The sequence below is a fragment of the Zingiber officinale genome, chromosome 9B (genome assembly GCF_018446385.1).
Source record: "Zingiber officinale cultivar Zhangliang chromosome 9B, Zo_v1.1, whole genome shotgun sequence".
Classification (NCBI taxonomy): domain Eukaryota; kingdom Viridiplantae; phylum Streptophyta; class Magnoliopsida; order Zingiberales; family Zingiberaceae; genus Zingiber; species Zingiber officinale.
The window spans coordinates 115,046,846-115,067,326 of NC_056003.1; the positions used below are offsets into that span (position 1 = coordinate 115,046,846).

Here is a 20,481-nt window from a genome sequence, read left to right on the forward strand (position 1 = left end):
GAAGCCTTAAAAAATCAGCAGCTCGATGGTGACCAGTGTTCTAAAACGCGGGCTAGGCGGCCGCCTAGGCGCCGCCTAATCGTTGTGCGGCAGCAAGCCGCGCCGGAAAACCCCCAGGCAGGTGACCTCGGTGGCCCAGCCGCCTAGGCGACTCTCGGCGGCCCTAGGCGGGCCTCGTCGGGCCTCCGCGACACGTTATTTAGGTTTCACTGTTTTGGTATTTTGTTCGAAATTTCCTGTTTACGCCTTCCTCGTCTCTCAGCGCCGCTTCGTCTTCTCATCGTTGCTGCGTAGCTGCATCGTTGCGTCGAAGGCTTCGTCGCTTCGGTAAGTTTTTACGTTTTTAAGTTTTTACTTTTTACGTTTAGACTTGATACATCAACAAAAGAACAGTGTTGAGTCATCGTCGCGGCACGTCTCCGGTGACGCCGGACGCGTCCGCAGCCGCTGGACGCGTCGTAGGACGCGTTCGACAGCATCGCATGATGCTTCCAGCGGCGCTGGAAGCTTTCCGCGACGCTTCCGGCGCCGCTGGAAGCTTTCCGCGACGCTTCCGGCGCCGCTGGAAGCTTTCCGGCGGCGCCGGATGCCTCCCGCGAGGCGCCGGTGGCGTCCGCGCTGTCGCGCGAGTCGCGAGTCTCGCGACAGTGTCACGTCGCGAGACGGCGTTTTTTGTTTTTTTTTAAAATTTAATAAATTCAAACAATTCCTTTAAAATTTAAATATATTTAAAATTTATTTTTTTAATAAATTTTATTAATTTATATAAAACAAATTTAAATATATAAAATTCCATTATTAATTTTATTATTTATTATTTATAAAATCACTAATCAGATTTTAATATATAAATAATATATTTAACTTTTTTAATAAATAATATTAAATATTAATTTATATATTAACAGATTTAAAAATTATAATAAATATTATCATTTATCAGATATTCAGATTTAAAAAATAAAAAATATTTAAATTTTTAAAAAATATAATACATATTATTAATTTATATAAATCATATTTATAAATTTTATATATTATTAATTTATATTAATCGAATTTATAAATATTAAAATTATATTAAAATTCTAATAAGTATTATTAATTTATATAAATCAGTTTTAAAAATATGAAAATTAAATTAAAATTTTAAAAATTCCAAAAAATAATAAATATTATTAATTTATAATTATATATAACAGTATAAAACAGATTTAAAAATATAAAAAAAATATATTTAAAATTTAATTTATTTAAACACATATCTAATAAATTTTATTAATTAAATTAAGATATATAAAAAAATATTCTCAGACTGGTTAATGACTTAATGTTATTAAAATATTTTGTATTGTATGCCTGTTTCTGTATAGTATAATTAAATACAGTGGCGAATCCAGACAAATATTTAGAGGGGTGCACAAAGGCGGCGTCACTGGCGTGAGACGTCGACGAAGTGAAGAGGCGACAAAGATGAGTACAATGATTTGAGGAGACTAGAGAGGGGGAAATAATAAGATCTCTTAGTGCGATTAGGGTTTTTAGTTTGAAGAAGAAAGGGTTAACTTATTAGAGAAAAAAAAGATAGGGGAACGAGAAAGAAACAAAATGAAATTGCTTGGAAACGATTCGGCAATGAGAAAGAAAAGGAATTGGTGTTTTTTTTTTGACATTTTTTGAAAAATTCTAATAAATTTAAGAAATTATAATTATTCCTTTTATTTTTAATAATGATTATATATTTAATTTTTATATTTTTTGTCCGAAGCAAGGGGGTGCTTCCGCACCCCCTCGCGCCCCCCTGTCTCCGCCAGTGATTAAATATTTAAATTTTATTATCATGTTATGTCTTGTTAGTTATTAATATATATAATGTTTTCAGATTATATCTGTTATCAATGGCAAGTAATCCATCTTCGACAGCATCTGTCACTCAACCCGAATCCGGGATTCTTAGAAGAAAGTCAAATGACATCGGATGGGAGTTTGGGATATTGATTGATCCTAAGAACCTCGACAAAATTAAATGTAAGTTATGTGGAAAAGCAATGTCAGGGGGAGTGTATAGGATAAAGGAGCACATTGGAAATATACCTGGAAATGTATCTGGTTGTCGAAAAGCATCTCAAGAAGACAAAAATAAGTGCAAACAGGCTATTTTAGAAGGGAGGAACAGAAAGAAGAACAAAATAATGGAAGAACAAAGTTGTAGAGCAGAGGTGTCTATTTCCGTAGATGAAGAAGAAGGTCTTGAAATTGAAGGGATGGATGGAGTTAAAAAACCTCTTCCACTTGGCCCCATGGATAGATATGCATCGGCAATTGCTCCAGAAAATGCAGGCTCCAGTGGAAGTAAAGTACTTCGCCAAAAAAATATAAATGAGGCTCTTTTCAAAGAGAGAACTCAACAAGTTCAACAATATGTTGGGAGATGAGTTTATGAAAATGGAATCTCATTCAATGCTGTTGATAATGATAGCTTCAAGCAACTAATGGAGGCAGTGGGTCAATTTGGACCAGGATTCAAGCCTCCAACTCAATATCAACTTAGGGAGGAGCCACTATTGAAAGCCGAAGTTGAAAGAACAAAACAATTGCTGAAGAAACATGAAGAAGAATGGGTGCTCAATTATGACATATGCATGGAGTGATAGAAAAAGAAGAAGCATCTTAAATTTATGTGTTAATTGCAAGGAGGGTACTACATTTTTAGAGTCTAAGGAGTCTTCAGAGGAGGCGCATACAGCTGAACTTATTTTTGAGTATGTTGACAAGTGTGTTGAACAAGTAGGAGCTCAGAATATTGTTCAGATTGTAATAGACAATGCCACCAACAATATGGCTGCAGCTAAATTGATGAGAGAAAAATGACCCGGGATCATTTGGAGTTCATGTGCAACTCACACTATTAATTTCATGCTTGAAAGTATTGGCAAACTTCCACGATATAAAAAGGTGATTAAGCAATCCAAGGCTTTTACCATTTTCATCTATGCTCACCATAAGACTTTATCATTGATGAGAAATTTCACGAAGAAGAGAGACATAGTCCGACCAGGAGTTACCAGGCTTGCATCAAATTTCCTCACATTGCAAAGTTTGATTGAAAAAAAAGCTAGTTTAAGAGCCATGTTTACAAGTGATATGTGGGAGAAATGTAAATGGTCAAAAACAAACAAAGGAAAATTGGCTTACTCTACAGTGATGGGCATGAGTTTTTGGAATGGTGTGACACTTTGTTTAAAAATATTTGCTCCTTTGGTAAGAGTTCTTCGATTGGTAGATGGAGATAGAAAGCCATCGATGGGGTTTCTATATGGGGAGCTTCTTCAAGCTAAAGAAGATATCAAGGTGGCTCTGAATAACGTGGAATCAAATTATCAGCCTATCATAGTCATTATTGAGTCAAAAATGAAGGATAGACTTGATACATCATTGCATACCACTGCTTTTTTGTTGAATTCTTATTTTTACTACAAAGATAGTTCGATTGCTCTTTATGAGGAGGTCGCAATGGGGATTTTTGAATGCATGGAAACTTTGCATGCCAATGAGTTAGATCTACAAGATACAATTATTAACGAGGAATTTCCAAAATATAGAAATAAGACTGGGTTGTTTGGAAAAACATTGACAGCAAAAGCATGTGAAAAAAATGATGATACATTTGATCCATGTGCATGGTGGAGTACATACGGTGCTCACACACCTAACTTGCTAAGGGTGACATTGAGGATACTTTCATTAACTACAAGTTCATCTGGGTGTGAAAGAAATTGGAGTACATTTGAAGGAGTAAGTTTTAAACTTTCAGTCTACTCTTTAATTAAATTAGTTATAATTTTTAATGTCTACTCTATATTCAGGTACTAACTATAATATTTACTTTCTCTGTTTTTTTTAGATTCATACAAATTAAAGAAATAGGTTGGATGCCAACAGGTTGAACAATCTAGTATTTGTCCAATTTAATGCTAGATTGTTGAACAAACAAAAAAGAGAAAAAGAAAGAAATATTGATGTCCTTCTTGCAAAAGATGCTTCAAATGCACAAGGTTGGATTGTGGACGGTGGGGAAGATGATGAAGTTGAACTAGGTTCTGGGCTCACTTGGCAAATGGTTGATGAAGCAAGTGGAGCGGATGAAAATCTACAACCCCGAAGAAGCTCTAGAGTGAGAGAACTTCATGAAGATGATTTTGAATCTGAAGAAGAAGACGAGGATCACAATAATGATATTGAGTTTGTGTCCGATGAAGAACAAGTTATTGAAAATTATGGAGAAGAGGAAGCAGAATAAATACGAGTTTATGAGATATTATTAGTTGTGTAATTTTGAACTCATTTTGTTAAGACATGATTTACGTTATTTAACAATTATATTTTGCTTAGTGGTTACTGGTTACTGATTCACAATGCATTGTAATCTTGAATTGAACTATTGCTACTATTTTCCAATGTTCTACTGTTTGCTATATGATTATGATAACTTACTGCATGTTCTATTGTTTAATTGTTTTTTTTAACTCATATTTACTAAGTCTAGTATATTTCCTTTGCACAAAACTATTAATTTTCTTTTATAGTTTTTCATTTTTTGGTATTGGAAAGTATGTATTTATTTCAGCATACATAGTTAGATCTCCATTGCTATGAAATTATTTAAGACAACATTTAGATTTGTATATGACATTATCCACAGTCCACATGAAACAAGGAATACCGAGGAATCCGCCTAACGTCGCCTAGTCCCCGCCTAGGCGGCCTAAGCGCTAGGCGCTGGTTCGCCACCCGACTAGCGCCTAACGAATTTTAGAACCTTGATGGTGACTCGGAGGCAGATCCTCTGGCTCTAAGCCATTAGAAGTTTGATACTCAAAACATGCCACGCTCGACGGGTGCTTTTAATAATCAGAGTCAGATATTAGAAATTAAGATTGTAATCAAAGGCTTAATGCCTCTTGGCTGCATGATAAATACAAGCTAAAATTAAACAAGTGCGATTGTTGGATTTGTCTTTGCATCTAACAATTTACAGTTAATGCAACACATCCTGTTGCTTCACACCATTGGAAACTAAAATTCAAAGCAACTCAACAATAAAACAGTTGAATTCATTTTTATTCTTACTGCAGTCACTAGTTCATGGATTGCCCACGATGTTCAATTTGCTAAAGGCATATATACAAGCCATGTATGTATGGAACAGGCATAATTGGTGCAATTCTCCACAAAAGAATCTGCAAGTTGTTAGAAAATTTCAACAAGTTGACTGCTCAAACAGGAGTCAATTGGATCCAATTTCAGTTGACTCCCAATAGCTAAGATAGTAACATAGTTTGCCAATAGACTGAAAAACTTTTCTTCTCGATTACTCAAATGTCAAGTCAAATGAATCTAATTTGAGCCAAGTTTGTTGTTTAAGATAACAATCTTATCTACCAATAACTAGTTTGTCATCGACGAAAACCTATCTAATTAAGTGCACAGACATTTAATTCAACTAGATCAAGTTCTAATAGACTCCAACAACTAATTTGAGAAAACGCCTAGTTGAGTGGAAAATGCCCTAGTTAATTGAAGTATCACGATAGTTGTTTTGAGCCAACAATTAAAAGTTTAGTCTGAACAATTCTTTGGTAAAATACGGTCCTTCAAATATTAATTAAATAATAAAATTAAATAGAGATAGAATCTTAACGGAATTTTTAGAAATTTTCTGAGAATTTTTCGGAGACCTATGTTGTAGGTTATGGGATCACTTACCCTCTGTTTGGATGGAGTGAGGGAAGGTTCATTAACGAAAGGGGAAGGAAGGAAAAGGAAGGGAAAGTGAGGGAAAGTAATGTATTTAACTTCTCCTTATTTGGAAGGGAGGGAAGGTTCATTAACATAACATGTGTTGCTTTTGTTTGGGAGGAAAGGAAGGGGAATGAATGTTAAATAGATAAAGTTATAAAAATATCCTTACTTTTTAAATTAGAAAATTTTCATAGTATTAATATTTATTTTATAAATATAAATTAGATATTTTTAATAATAAAATTAATTTTTTATATTATCATTTAAATTAGCTATTTTTTTAATAAAAAATTAATTTTTTAATACTATTCATAATAAAATAATGAATCATCGATAATCAAGTAATGAGACATAATGAAAATAATGATTTTAAAAATTTTAAATAAAAAAATTTGAAAGATAATGCTGATAATGAGAATTTCTATTTTTTAAAAACTTATTAAATTTTGATGAAAAAATTAAAAAATAATAGATATCTTTTTAAATTTTGACGACAAAAATAATTTTTCCCTTCAATTCAGTTAGAAGACGTGTCGGATCCCCTTCTCTAATGGCAGCAAACGAGCTGTGAAGAAGACGAGGAAATTGAACTCCGACGATATAGTAAAATTAGAAATTGAAATATTTCTTAAACTATTAAGAACAGGGATAAAATTGGAATAAAAAATCTTTTGTTTTCCCTTCCCCTTCCTTACACTCCAATTCGGGGTGTAAAAAAATCTCTCTTTCATGGGTAACGAAGGTTAAAACTTATCCTTCCTTATCTTTCCTTCCCTTTTCTCACTCCTTTCCAAATGAGGTTTAAAGTATCTCTTCCCCTTATTTCTCTTTCCTTCCCCTTCTCTCATCTCCTCCCAAACATACCATTAGTGGGCCGCGGAAAAGCCCGTTGAAGTTATTCCATTGAGCAAGGAAAAATTTTATTTTTGTTTTCCTTTGCTTTTTCTTTTACTTCTCCCGTCGCCGAACCCGTGCCCGACACTTCTTCTTCTTCCCCTCATCTTCATCTTCACCGAACCCGATTCTTCTCCCCTCTTCTCACCTTCTCTTTCTCTTCCGTCCCTTCCCAAGCGCCGGCGACGCTCGAGCCACCGCCGGCCGAGCTCCTCTCCCGATCCCTCATCTCTTCTCCTTGATTTCCAGCAGCCGATCCGCTGTGACGACGCCATCTCCCTGCCAAGTCGTGATCGCGGCGACGAGACGAGGTCGAGCTCGCCGGCGTCGCTCACCTCACACCGACGGAGCCTCCCAGTTTCCCCTCCGATCGCCGAGCAGAGACACTTTCCCTCTGCCCTAGCTCCCGATTCATCGCCGACGAGTTCTCGTCGTCCTGATCCGAGGCGCGACGCTCGTTGCCCTAGCTTTAATAAGGCGTAATAAATGTTGTCAAGTGGCCTGATTCCCTCTCCATCTCCTCCCAATTCTTACAAGTCTGTTGTGGTTGGTGGCACATTTGATAGGCTTCACCAAGGCCATCATTTGTTCCTCAAGGTCAGTTCCCTTTGCCTCCTTCTCATTTTCCCTTGTGCCTAATTGAACTTTCTTCACTGGCTTACTTTTTGCAGGCATCAGCAGATCTAGCCAGAGATAGGATTGTGGTTGGGGTTTGTGATGGACCTATGTTGAGCAAAAAAGAGGTCTCTTATTTCTCTTCTTTCTAGCTTTTCTTGGCTTTGCTGTCATAAATTGGCTGCTTGGAGATGAACTTGAAATGTGTTCAACTATTCTTTCTTTCCTTTTTTTAGCGCAATCAATTAAGAAAATCAAATTAGAAAAATACCCTAAGCTTTAAGATAAAGTAATCTTTAATCTTTGTCTTCGGTAAGCATTATTTGATAAAGTTTGTGTTCCATTGATGAAAGATTTTTGGTAGGGCTCTCCCACTTAGATCACACAAAAAATACTAATTGCTTGCTCTGAGATTGAGTAAAGCAATTTTTTGCCACAATGAATGTTATATATAGAAGCAATCTACTAAGTCTAGTTGAACTATGTTTTGCAATGATGCCCTTAAGAGTCTTCTATTAAGTTAGGCTATTGCTCACTGCATAGTGTTTCTGCAAATTAATTTTAACAATTTCATCAATTGCAATTTTTTGTTGATCATTATGTCTAAAATTTTCTTTGCTCTTAATTACAGTATGCTTACTTAATAGAACCTATTGAGAAGCGCATGCAAGGTGTGAAGAACTACATTAAGGTAAGAGAAGATCTACATTAAGGTAATCCATTGAAAGATATATCAATTTCCAGATGAATCTTGTTTATTTATGCATGACTCTGAGCCACCGAATTGCAAAGAGAAATAACCACAAGCTTCAAAATAATTAGTATTACTCTGATTGAAGACTTGAAGTTTCATATATTTACTTGTTACTAGCTCGTTTATTTGGGCAATTCAACATCTTTTTTCTGTTCTTTCCCAATCTCGTAGTTTAATTTTAGTAATAAAATAACTGACGATTTTAGCAGAGAAAACATTTTTGGATTCACATTCCACTTTAACTTTTCAGCAAGATTATCTATTACAGTCAATGCAAATACTATTGAAAATTTTGTTTTACATAGAGTGTCGTACTTGTGGTGGCAAAAGGTGATAACGTTCACCTAGGCACCTGTACAGTCTGCCTCTAGGTTATGTGAAGAGAGGTAAATTACGGATGATTACTAGTCCGAGCAGTGACCAGTACATGGGGGAGGCAGGAACCGGGCTACTAGCCAGGAATTGACCCCAGACCTCATGATGGCAACACCTCATGCACTAGCCAACTGCCCATCCCGAGGAGACAAGTAGAGTGTTGTACTTATGATAAACCCAGTTAGTCTCATTAACTAGCCCTGGGGTGACCGGCCTGGTCCTACGGAATTTTCCCACCGGCCACCATGTACAGTGTTGTACTTGTACAAATAGATGGAGTACCATCAAGATATAATTGTGTCGTGACTTTCACTTCTTTGATAATATTTATAGGAAATAAATTGCTACGGTAGTTAATCATAGTTACATTTGCTGTGACAAATCATAGTGCTGAGTTTAAAAGTGACTAGCATCATTGTAATGTCAAATTCAAACAGAATGGAGCCCTAATTCCATTGTAGTGGACCTTTCCACCTACTTAGTCGTATGTAGATTTCGTGTCTAGTTTACTTGATTGGTTTCAATTTTTAGGATCACTACTTTGTAAAATCTCACTCAGATATGTGATATGACAAATTATACATTGTTTCACATTATTTCAAACCTATCAAACGTTGTCTTGTTATGCAAAGTACCTCATTTATAATATACTATGATGTATGCATAAATTTTCTTCTTTAAGTTTGCTGGTCTGTCGATTCAGTTTAACCTAGCTTTTACCAGTATCCAGCAGGATTTCCAGCGATGTAGCAATTCTTTACGTTTTACTATCTTTCTACATTTTCCCTTAAACTTAACTGGAATGTGACTAGTAGCCTGCAATCTTTGTGAAATATTATTTTAGTATTTAACTATGTGGAACTTGATTCCCATAATTTGTTTCTTTTCTTGCTTTGTCTTGACTGGGATATCTTAGCATCTGTCAATTCTTGCTCTTCAATTTCAGTTTTAGAAATTAGTACTTGATAGCAATGTTCGAAATTGTGCCCTAGGCGGCCGCCTAGGCGCTGTGCGGCAGGATGCCGCGCCGGAAACCAGCGAGGCGGAAGCCCTAGGCGGCTGGGCCGCCTAGGCGGGCCTAGCTTTTTAAGGCATGTTAAACCCGTTTTTTAGGTATTTGCCAGGCGTTAGTTTGTTTCATCGCCTCGACTCTTCGCCGACTCTTCGTCTTCCTCGCGTTGCTTCCGGTAAGTTTTTATTTTTCTGTTCATTTATGTTTTTTTGTTTCTCAAATCTTCGTCGCGGCAACACCGGACGCATCGCAGGTGTCAAACGCTGCCTGAAGCATCGCCGGACGCGCCGTACGCGTCCGGCGAAGTCCGGCGTTGCTTCGAGCAACGCCGGTAGAGTTGCGATGCTTCTGGTTCCGGCAGCGCCGGAGCCCTCCCGCGAGCCGCCGGTGGCGGCCTGTGGCGTCTGCGCCGTCGCGCGAGTTGCGAGACTCGCGACAGAGACGCGTTTTTTTTTTAAATTTTTTTTTTAGATTTAATAAATTAAAACAATTCCTAACTCCTAACGGGGATAATTTTAATAATAGGGTTGAGTTCATAAAGCCTAATAAAATTAAGATCATAATTAAATATATTTAAAATTTATCTTTTTTATAATAAATATTATTAATTTATATAAAACAAATTTAAATATATAAAATTCTAATAACCATTATTAATTTATATAATCATATTTAAATATATAAATAATATATTTAATTTATTTAAATAAATAATATTAAATATCAATTTATATATTAACAGATTTAAAAAATTATAATAAATATTATCATTTATCACTTTATCAGATTTAAAAATATAAAAATATTTAAAATTTAAAAACATATAATACATATTAATAAATTAATAAATCATATTTAATTATTTATAAATTATAAATTTTATATATTATAAATTTATATTAATCGGATTTATACATATTAAAATTATATTAAAATTTTAAAATTTTTAATAAGTATTATTAATTTATATAAATCATATTTATAAATTTTATATATTATAAATGTATATTAATCGGATTTATAAATATTAATTATTAAAATTATGTTAAAATTTTAAAAATTCTAATAAATATTATATAAGTATATAACGGATTTAATAATATAAAAAATATATTTTAAATTAAATTTATTTAAACAAATATCTAATAAACTTTATTAATTAGATTAAGATATATAAAAAAATATTCTCAGACTTGTTAATGACTTAATGTTATATTTCATATTTTTATTATTTTGTATTGTATATTTGTATGATATAATTAAATTTTATTATCATATTATGTCTTGTTAGTTGTTATATATAATTTTTTTTCCTTCAGATTATTTGTTATCAATGGCAAACAATCCATCTTTGATAGCATCTGTCATCCAACCCGAATCTGGAATTCTTAGAAGAAAGTCAAATGACATCGGATGAGAGTTTGGGATATTGATTGATCCTAAGAACCTCGACAAAATTAAGGCTACATTTGGTTGGGTGTAATGTAATCTAGCTTGTAATGTAATCAAATTTGTAATGTAATGTAATGTAATCTTGATTACATTACTACGTTTGGTAATGTAATGTATGTAATCTTTGATTACAAAGGTGATTACATTATTTTGTTTGGTGTCCATTATTTTTTATAAGGAATGTAATTCATATTATTATAAAATGACAAAAATATCCTGTGACCTCTACCCGCGTGGCCGGATCGCAGGATCCTGATGCCGCCGGTGCCCTCAGGAGACGGCGGCCGGGCGACGCGCCGGGTCGGCGGAGGCGAGATGGCGCCGCAGGGTCACCGCCAGGGCGATCGACAACTGGCAATTGGCAGCGGCGGTGGTGGACAATTGTCGGCGGCGACCAGCGACCGACGGCCGCGGCGGCGGCCGGCGACGGCGGCCGGCGACCGGCGACCGACGGCCGCGGCGGCGGCCGGCGACGGCGACCGGCGGCCGGCTACGAAGGTCGGTGACCGGTGGAGGGCGGCGGTCAACAACAGACTAGGGGTATATTCGGCATTTAAACTTTGGTGAAATAATGACTTCGTAATGTAATCGGATTACATAGCATTTGCTTTGTAATCCAGATTACAAATCTTCACTACCTTTTGTAATCCAGATTACATTACATTACAAGTTTTAAATCAAATCAAATAAAATAATCGACCTTGTAATGTAATCTGGATTACATTACAAGGTAGATTACAGGCTACCAAACGCAGCCTAAATGTAAGTTACGTGGAAAAGCAATGTCAAGAGGAGTGTATAGGATAAAGGAGCACATTGGAAATATACTTGGAAATGTATCTGGTTGTCGAAAATAATCTCAAGAAGACAAAAATAAGTGCAAACAGGCTATTTTAGAAGGGAGGAACAGAAAGAAGAACAAAATAATGGAAGAACAAAGTTGTAGAGCAGAGGTGACTATTTTCGTAGATGAAGAAGAAGGTCTTGAAATTGAAGGGATAGATAGTGTTAAAAAAACTTCTTCCACTTGGCCTCATGGATAGATATGCATCGGCAATTGCTCCAGAAAATGCAGGCTCCAATGGAAGTAAAGTGCTTCGCCAAAAAAATATAAATGAGACTCTTTTCAAAGAGAGAACTCAACAAGTTCAACAATATGTTGGGAGATGAGTTTATGAAAATGGAATCTCTTTCAATGCTGTCGATAATGATAGCTTCAAGCAACTAATGGAGGCAGTGGGTCAATTTGGACCAGGATTCAAGCCTCCAACTCAATATCAACTTAGGGAGCCACTATTGAAGGCCGAAGTTAAAAGAACAAAACAATTGCTGAAGAAACATGAAGAAGAATGGGCAAAGAATGGATGCTCGATCATGACAGATGCATGGAGTGATAGAAAAAGAAGAAGCATCTTAAATTTGTGTGTTAATTGTAAGGAGGGTACTACATTTTTAGAGTCTAAGGAGTCTTCGGAGGAGGCACATGAACTTATTTTTGAGTATGTTGACAAATGTGTTGAACAAGTAGGAGCTCAGAATATTGTTCAGATTGTTACAGACAATGCCACCAACAATATGGCTGCAGCTAAATTGATGAGAGAAAAACGACCCGGGATCTTTTAGAGTTCATGTGCAACTCACACTATTAATCTCATGCTTGAAAGTATTGGCAAACTTCCACGATATAAAAAGGTGATTGAGCAATCCAAGACTTTTACCATTTTGATCTATGCTCACCATAAGACTTTATCATTGATGAGAAGTTTCACGAAGAAGAGAGACAGTTCGACCAGGAGTTACCAGGTTTGCATTAAATTTCCTCACATTGCATAGTTTGATTGAAAAAAAAGCTAGTTTAAGGGCCATGTTTACAAGTGATATGTGGGAGAAATGTAAATGGTTAAAAACAAACAAAGGAAAATTGGCTTACTCTACAGTGATGAGCATGAGTTTTTGGAATGGTGTGACACTTTGTTTGAAAATATTTGTTCCTTTGGTAAGAGTTCTTCGATTGGTAGATGGAGATAGAAAGCCATCGATGGGGTTTCTATATGGGGAGCTTCTTCAAGCTAAAGAAGATATCAAGGTGGCTCTGAATAACGTGGAATCAAATTATCAGCCTATCATAGTCATTATTGAGTTAAAAATGAAGGATAGACTTGATACATCATTGCATACCACTACATTTTTGTTGAATTCTTATTTTTACTACAAAGATAGTTCGATTGCTCTTTATGAGGAGGTCGCGATGGGGATTTTTGAATGCATGGAAACTTTGCATGCCAATGAGTTAGATCTACAAGATACAATTATTTGGAAAAACATTGGCAGCAAAAGCATGTGAAAAAAATGATGATACATTTGATCCATGTGCATGGTGGAGTACATACGGTGCTCACACACCTAACTTGCTAAGGGTGGCATTGAGGATACTTTCATTAACTACAAGTTCATCTGGGTGTGAAAGAAATTGGAGTACATTTGAAGGAGTAAGTTTTAAACTTTCAGTCTACTCTTTAAGTAAATTAGTTATAATTTTTAACGTCTATACTCTATATTCAGGTACTAACTATAGTATTTACTTTCTCTGTTTTTTTTAGATTCACACAAAGAAAAGAAATAGGTTGGATGCCAACAGGTTGAACAATCTAGTATTTGTCCAATTTAATGCTAGATTGTTGAACAAACAAAAAAGAGAAAAAGAAAGAAATGTCGATGTCCTTCTTGCAAAAGATGCTTCAAATGCACAAGGTTGGATTGTGGATGGTGGGGAAGATGATGAAGTTGAACTAGGTTCCGGGCTCACTTGGCAAATGGTTGATGAAGCAAGTGGAGCAGATGAAAATCTACAACCCCGAAGAAGCTCTAGAGTGAGAGAACTTCATAAAGATGATTTTGAATCCGAATAAGGAGACGAGGATCACAATAATGATATTGAGTTTGTGTCCGATGAAGAACAAGTTATTGAAAATTATGGAGAAGAAGAAGCAGAATAAATATGAGTCTATGAGATATTATTAGTTGTGTAATTTTGAACTCATTTTGTTAAGACATGATTTATGTTATTTAACAATTATATTTTGCTTAGTGGTTACTGGTTACTAGTTCACAATGCATTGTAATCTTGAATTGAACTATTACTACTATTTTTCAATGTTCTACTGTTTATTATATGATTATGATAACTTACTGCATGTTCTATTGTTTAATTGTTTCTTTTACTCATATTTACTGAGCCTAGTATATTTCCTTTGCACAAAACTATTAGTTTTCTTTTATAGTTTTTCATTTTTTGATATTGGAAAGTATGTATTTATTTCAGCATACATAGTTAGATCTTCATTGTTATGAAATTGTTTAAGACAACATTTAGATTTGCATATGACATTGTCCACAGTCCACATGAAACAAGGGATACCAAGGAATCCGCCTAGTGGCGCCTAGTCCCCCCGCCTAGGCGGTCTAGGCGCTAGGCGCTAGGTGCCGGTCTGCCGCCTGACTAGCGCCTAGCGAATTTTACAACCTTGCTTGATAGTAAACTTGCCAAACTGCATCTGCCTGTGAGTACTAGAAAACTTTATCATTAGATGAGGAATTTCTTCTATTGAAGTGCAAATGCCAGATGCACCTCCTTTCCTCTTTCCGTACATATTGAAATAGGTTGATATACTGTCAACTCATTAACTTGTCGAGGATTTGAGAACATCATACGATATTTGATTTGGTCTCACCAGGACGTGGCTGGGTGACACAAAAGATGTATATTATGATGGAGGTCTACATGTAATTTTGTAATTTTTCCTCAGCCCTCTTGACTTTGCGTCCACTTAAATATAACCTTAATTTTTGAATGTTGACGCATGGTACCCACTAGTTGGAGAACACGTGTCAGTTTCCTTGCCGAGGAGGGTGGGGTAAACATACAGGATGCACTATTTGCAAGTATGCCACGACATTGATCCGAGGCTATCCCAGACATTTAAAATTGAGACGTGAGCATTAGACAATGTGAACACATATCTTGAGGCCTATAAATACTAACCTAGGGCAACCAAGGAGGGGGGTCTTTTACTACCACAACTCAACTTCAGGATATTGATACTGATACTGATACTGAGAAGAATCAAATCCTCATTCCCCTTTCTAGCCTTTCTAGCGAGAATTTTCTCCTTCTAAAGAAGCAATTTAGGCAGGATTGTTTCACCCAACTAAGACCCCAACCTAACTTGTAGTTTGACCTCAACTAAAATAAATTTCTCGGAATCCCACCGGTAATACTATAGTTCGGCTGAACTGTTTCCCAGTATATTCCTCCAACTCCGTTCTATATTAGACCTGTTTTACCTTATTGTAAAAGAAAATAAAAGGTTTCTTCTTTATTTCTTTTTAGGAAAACTGAGTCAGAACCCAGAATATTCTATCCAAAATTCATTTCAAAAATTGAAATGAATGCATAGGATGCTTAAGTATAGGAACATACAAGAAAATAAACAAAATTTTTTTATCTATCCTTGTCACTTATAATAAAATTTGCATTGTTAATAAAAGAGATTTCTACTTCATTCCAACATTTCCTTTCTGTTGTGTTAAGTTTGTTTGTATATGTTTAGATTCTTAGAAATTAGAACATAATTCTATCTGAAAAAATCAATGAGAAAATGTTACATCAGAATGTAATTAGTTTTGCTTACATGCAAAATGTTAATGAAATGCTTCTTTAATCTGTTTTTTCTTTTGCCGTTTTACTTTATAGTTTTCTGTTTCTCATCTCTGATTCTTTTGTAGTCCATGAAACCTGAGTTGACTGTTGAAGTGGAGCCAATCACAGATCCTTATGGTCCATCTATCAGGGATGAACAATTGGAGGCTATAGTCGTGAGGTATTTTACTCTCCATTTGTTTTGGAGTGCAATCTAGTAGTCAAGAAAGGATAAATTAAATTAAAGCATGGTGGAAAACCTCACATAAATTATTTGAATTTGTCAAAAGCAAGGAGACATTGCCTGGGGGAATTGCTGTTAACAGGAAAAGGGCAGAGAGAGGGTTATCACAATTAAAGGTATATGCACATCGACGTATTTCTGTGATTATGAAGTGGGTCACCACCCATAAGCGAGTTCTTTGACATTCCAATGGCTATATCCATTGATCTTCAAATGCAGATCGAAGTAGTAGATATATTGCCTGAGGAGTCTACGGGAATCAAAATTAGTTCTTCAACACTCCGAAAAATTGAGGCTGCAGAAGCCTTAAAAAATCAGCAGCTTGACGGTGGCTCGGAGGCAGATCCTCTGGCTCCAAGCGATTAGAAGTTTGATACTCAAATCAGGTTATGCCCGACTGGTGCTTTTAATAATGAGAGTCAGATATTATAAATTAAGATTGTACTCAAAGGCTTAATGCCTCTTGGCTGCATGATAAATACAAGCTAAAATTAAACAAGGGCAATTGTTGGATGTGGCTTTGCATCTAACAATTTACAGTTAATGCAACACATCCTGTTGCTTCACATCATTGGAAACTAAAATTCAAAGCGACGCAACAATAAAACAGTCGAATTCATTTTTGTTCTTACTGCAATCACTAGTTCATGGATTGTCCACTATGTTCAGTTTGGTAAGGTACATAATTGGTTCAATTCTCCACAAAAGAATCTGCAAGTTGATAGAAAAATTCAACAAGTTGACTGCTCAAACATGGAGTCAATTGGATCTAATTTCAGCTGACTCCCAATAGCTAAGATAGTAACATTTAATACTAATGACTAGTTAGTTTGCCAATGGACTAAAAACACTTTTCCTCTCGATTACTCAAATGTCAAGTCAAATGAATATAATTTGTGCCAAGTTTGCTAGTTAAGATAACAATCTTATCTACCAATAACTAGTTTGTCATCGACGAAAACCTATCTAATTAAGTGCACAGACATTTAATTCAACTAGATCAAGTTCTAATTGACTCCAACAACTAATTTGAGAAAACGCCTAGTTGAGTGGGAAATGCCATTGATTGACCAAGCTCCCCTAGCTTGCTCCACTCCATCATTTGTCAATCACCTCTGAGTGCACTCTGTCTAGACTTGTAAGTCATTGAGCACATCCATCCAGGGACGGAGCCAAAGAGGGGGTGGGGCGATGGCGGCAGCTGCCCCTTTTGAATTTTTAAGTATAAGAAGTGTATGAGGTATAAGAATAGGGGATGAAAGAGAGGTGAATGGGAGACAACGACATGGTCACCTCCCCTCAACATAAACACATACATTTCGCCCTCTCGATATAAAATTTCTGGTTCCATCCCTGCATCCATCCAACTCGGCCATGTCAAATACAATTTGCCATGAGTCATGACAACTCAACCCTCATCAAGTCAAGAGCTTTCCAAGTTGTATGTACAATTTGCCAAGCTCCTAGTCAAACTTGACCACTTAGGGTATCCTTGTACCAACACTAATCTCCCATGTATGAGCTTGCTAAGATACATGTGCAACAAGCCAACCTCTTTGCACACTCAATGCACATATAGGAAAATACAAAATAAACCTAATTTAAATTCTTGTCAACTACATCAAAGTACCAAATTAAAATACTCTAATCAAACTCGACCAACTGGGGTGTCATTGCACCGCAAGTAGTCTGCTCTTCCTCTACTGAGACAAGCCATGCATACTAGTTCAAACCATTGGAATTGCATACATAGGTGAACAAATTTATGTAACTTTTGAGTTGGATGGACTGCAGGCTCTTCCTCAACAGTGCATGAAGAGAAGAGTGGACAATCATGCGATCTCAATTGCAACCATTGGTTAAACAAATTACTCAAAGAAGTGACCACACTTCAGGATTAGTCAACAAGCCATATCAACAAATTTCTACATCATCTATATGAACCAAGGTTAGTTTTTCAACAAGACAAAAGATGTAGGATGAACAAACGATCATAAGTAAGCATCTTGATCGAGACTCTTAGGCTAGATGAAGGTTCTTGTCTGGAAAAATATTGTTTTGTTTGGATAGTTTATCGGTAGTGAAAGCAGGATTATTTTTGTCTAGTTCTCTTTTGAGTTCATTCTCTTTTTAATGATTTACTCTTCCATGTAATAAATTGCCTTCATAAATTCCTCTCCTAATGGGTGTACTATCACACACTTGTTCTTTGGCAAGAACATTAAAGAAGATTATGTAGATAACTGTCTGCAAGAACATTAAAGAGACACAAAACAGGAAGACGACAGAAGAAATATTTCATGCAGCTTCTGTATGGAATTCTGCATTCTTGATACAAAAGGACTTTCAGTTGATGTTGTGAAATGAGCCATCCAAGTGTGCAGATATCCCAAATTTGAAAATACTTTCAGTTTTTCCCCTTCTCTAATTCTGAGTCCTTCCCTAGGTCGAATTCCAGGCCAGGGAAGCCGATACTGGTCTCATCCCAAGCAGATGACCCAAGAAGCTGAGGTTTTTCATGTTCAACAAAAGGATAACAGTGAAAATTGAAGATGAAGTTTCATATCAGCATATGAAACAAAAATCTTAAGCTTTTAGGAAAGAGCTCCATTTACATATTTATGTTTTTAACTGATGGTGTAGAGGCAATTACATTGGAGGAGTGCAACTGGATAGGCACCGTACCGATGGTGTTTTGGAGCCAAGTCATTTGTGGATTCATGGACATGTGCAGACCAGAGAAATCACTAGCAGGTTGCAAGAACTCCAACTGATCATTAATGTCAGGAAGGCTAATTCCTGCTATGCTGCTGGAGTTGCAGGACGAATTTAACAGCATCACTCGATCAAACATGAAAAGTTTCAGCACTGAGGTTAAACAGACCGATTTGTTAGGTGCAAGAATTAAATTACCTCTAGCACTTCACTGCAAGTGCAGTGCATTCCAGGATCTACAACAACCAGCTTCAGTGACAGAACTAAGAAAACACAAGAACAAAACTCATTAATTCTGCCCACAATCCAGCTTACTGAAATCTGGGGAAAACACACACCTCGATTGGGTTTTGGAGAGACCGCACATAGTTTATGATCTCATCGGGCACGCTGGCTTTTCCCATGATCTCGTTGCAACCGGGCACCAAGCCTTGCAAACAGTTCATCCTCTCGTCAATCTTCTCCCTCCTAATCTGCACACCATCAACACACCCACTGAGTAGCTAAAAAGCAAAGAGAAGAGCAAGTGGAGCAACAATTCTTTACTCTTTCAGCTAAGCTATGACTGTCAGTGGCTTGGCCGCGGCGAGCTCGTACGTGGATGTAGTCCCTCTTGTCTTTCTTTTCAGCCATGGCTTCCCTTTCCCTCTCTTGCTTCTTTCTCTTCTTCTTGCTATTCTCAGTGCTAGAGGAAGGAGTAGTCTGGAGGCACTGCATGGCCTAATTATTTCTTATATTTGTGGGTATGTTCAATCCTCGACGCGGGAATTCTGGAGCTCTTCAAACTTGAAATTTCCCGAACAGGATGAGAGAGTTTAACTACAATAATATATAGAGAGATGGATGCTTATCGATTGGAGATGGATCAAATTAAGTGACAAGGAAGGTGAGAAGAGATAGGTGTGGTGGACTAAATGAGAGAAAGGGACATCTCCTTCCCGTTTGCACAGGAAGGCAACGATCATCAGAGACACTGTTGCTTTCACCATGAGGAAGCAAAGCTTTGAAAAGATTCAACAGCCTTGATTAATGCAATTGTCCATCCTTGTGTAAGATCGCAAGAGTTAAGGGGGTGTTAAAAACTAATCTTTTTTTTTTCGCAAAACTGAATCAGATCGCAACAGAATAAAGTAAACCAAATAAGAACAGAGTTCGGTTTTACTTGGTTAATAGTCTAGCGACTATTATTCTAAAACTTGTGATCCTTAATCGCTTCTAATGGGCAGTCTATTACAATTCTTCTTTTCGAAAACTTTCAGAGAAGAAGCAAACTCGTACAAGTGCAAGGAAGATAATAACAACACTACTATCTCCCTATAAGAATGCAAGTAAAAATAAAATATATAGACAACACAAGGTAGAAATGAAACACTGGTTGTCAGAGAGCCTCTTGCCATTGTAGTAGCAAATCTCGCATGAATAGTAGTAGTAGAGACGAGGTGGAGCACAGAGAGAATAAATGTCGAGCTTCAGACCTCGAGGCTTCTTTTATAGGCCTTCATTAGTCACTAAAAACTGTTTAATTGATTGAACCAGTCGATTGAATCTCTATTAGGCAACTAATATTTGCTCCCTTCCTTGTTTGCTTTGATCTATCTGGTCAAACCTGGAAATCATGTTGTTTAGTCGACTGATCACTTAAGTTTTCCTTTCCTATGCGATTCGGTCAAATCTTCTACACTTTCCAACTTTGATCAGTCGACTGATCCTCACTTTCCTTCTTTATAGGATTTTGAATCACTTTGTGATTATCCACTTGAACTAGTCAACTGAACCTCCTTATTCAGTGGACTGAGCCACTTGGTCAACAAAAGCTTTATTTTTTACAAAACAAAGTTAACACAATAATATAATAGTAATAATCTTGCAAAACAGAGTTAGGTATCAGATAATATGTATGAATGAGATTGACATATATG

At 36.4% G+C, this 20,481-nt stretch overlaps 2 protein-coding genes across 2 annotated transcripts; one reads left to right on the forward strand and one right to left on the reverse strand.

Moving 5' to 3' along the window:
- The first annotated feature begins 6,329 nt into the window (after window positions 1–6,329).
- On the forward strand, window positions 6,330–16,478 carry LOC122023797 (phosphopantetheine adenylyltransferase-like). The gene is made up of 6 exons (XM_042582147.1): window positions 6,330–7,293; window positions 7,368–7,439; window positions 7,943–8,002; window positions 15,690–15,784; window positions 15,894–15,963; window positions 16,067–16,478. Exons 1-6 carry the CDS (start codon window positions 7,183–7,185, stop codon window positions 16,211–16,213), a joined length of 555 nt encoding a protein of 184 aa, XP_042438081.1. The 5' UTR covers window positions 6,330–7,182; the 3' UTR covers window positions 16,214–16,478.
- A 1,776-nt stretch (window positions 16,479–18,254) lies between these two features.
- On the reverse strand, window positions 18,255–19,279 carry LOC122023310 (transcription factor bHLH75-like). Its single transcript, XM_042581366.1, has 5 exons — window positions 19,109–19,279; window positions 18,901–19,035; window positions 18,761–18,811; window positions 18,501–18,617; window positions 18,255–18,353 (listed from the first exon to the last, which is right to left on the reverse strand). Exons 1-5 carry the CDS (start codon window positions 19,277–19,279, stop codon window positions 18,255–18,257), a joined length of 573 nt encoding a protein of 190 aa, XP_042437300.1.
- Window positions 19,280–20,481: the final 1,202 nt, after the last annotated feature.

Excerpts from the sequence above, each read along its gene's own strand:
- LOC122023797 (XM_042582147.1), top strand. The coding sequence starts at position 7,183 with ATGTTGTCAAGTGGCCTGATTCCCTCTCCATCTCCTCCCAATTCTTAC. Across the intron at positions 7,440-7,942 it reads CTATGTTGAGCAAAAAAGAG|TATGCTTACTTAATAGAACC; the intron begins GTCTCTTATTTC and ends TCTTAATTACAG. Across the intron at positions 8,003-15,689 it reads GTGTGAAGAACTACATTAAG|TCCATGAAACCTGAGTTGAC; the intron begins GTAAGAGAAGAT and ends ATTCTTTTGTAG.
- LOC122023310 (XM_042581366.1), bottom strand. The coding sequence starts at position 19,279 with ATGCAGTGCCTCCAGACTACTCCTTCCTCTAGCACTGAGAATAGCAAG. Across the intron at positions 18,618-18,760 it reads CTTGCAGTGAAGTGCTAGAG|TTGGAGTTCTTGCAACCTGC; the intron begins GTAATTTAATTC and ends ATTAATGATCAG. Across the intron at positions 18,354-18,500 it reads TCCAGTTGCACTCCTCCAAT|CTTCTTGGGTCATCTGCTTG; the intron begins GTAATTGCCTCT and ends GAAAAACCTCAG.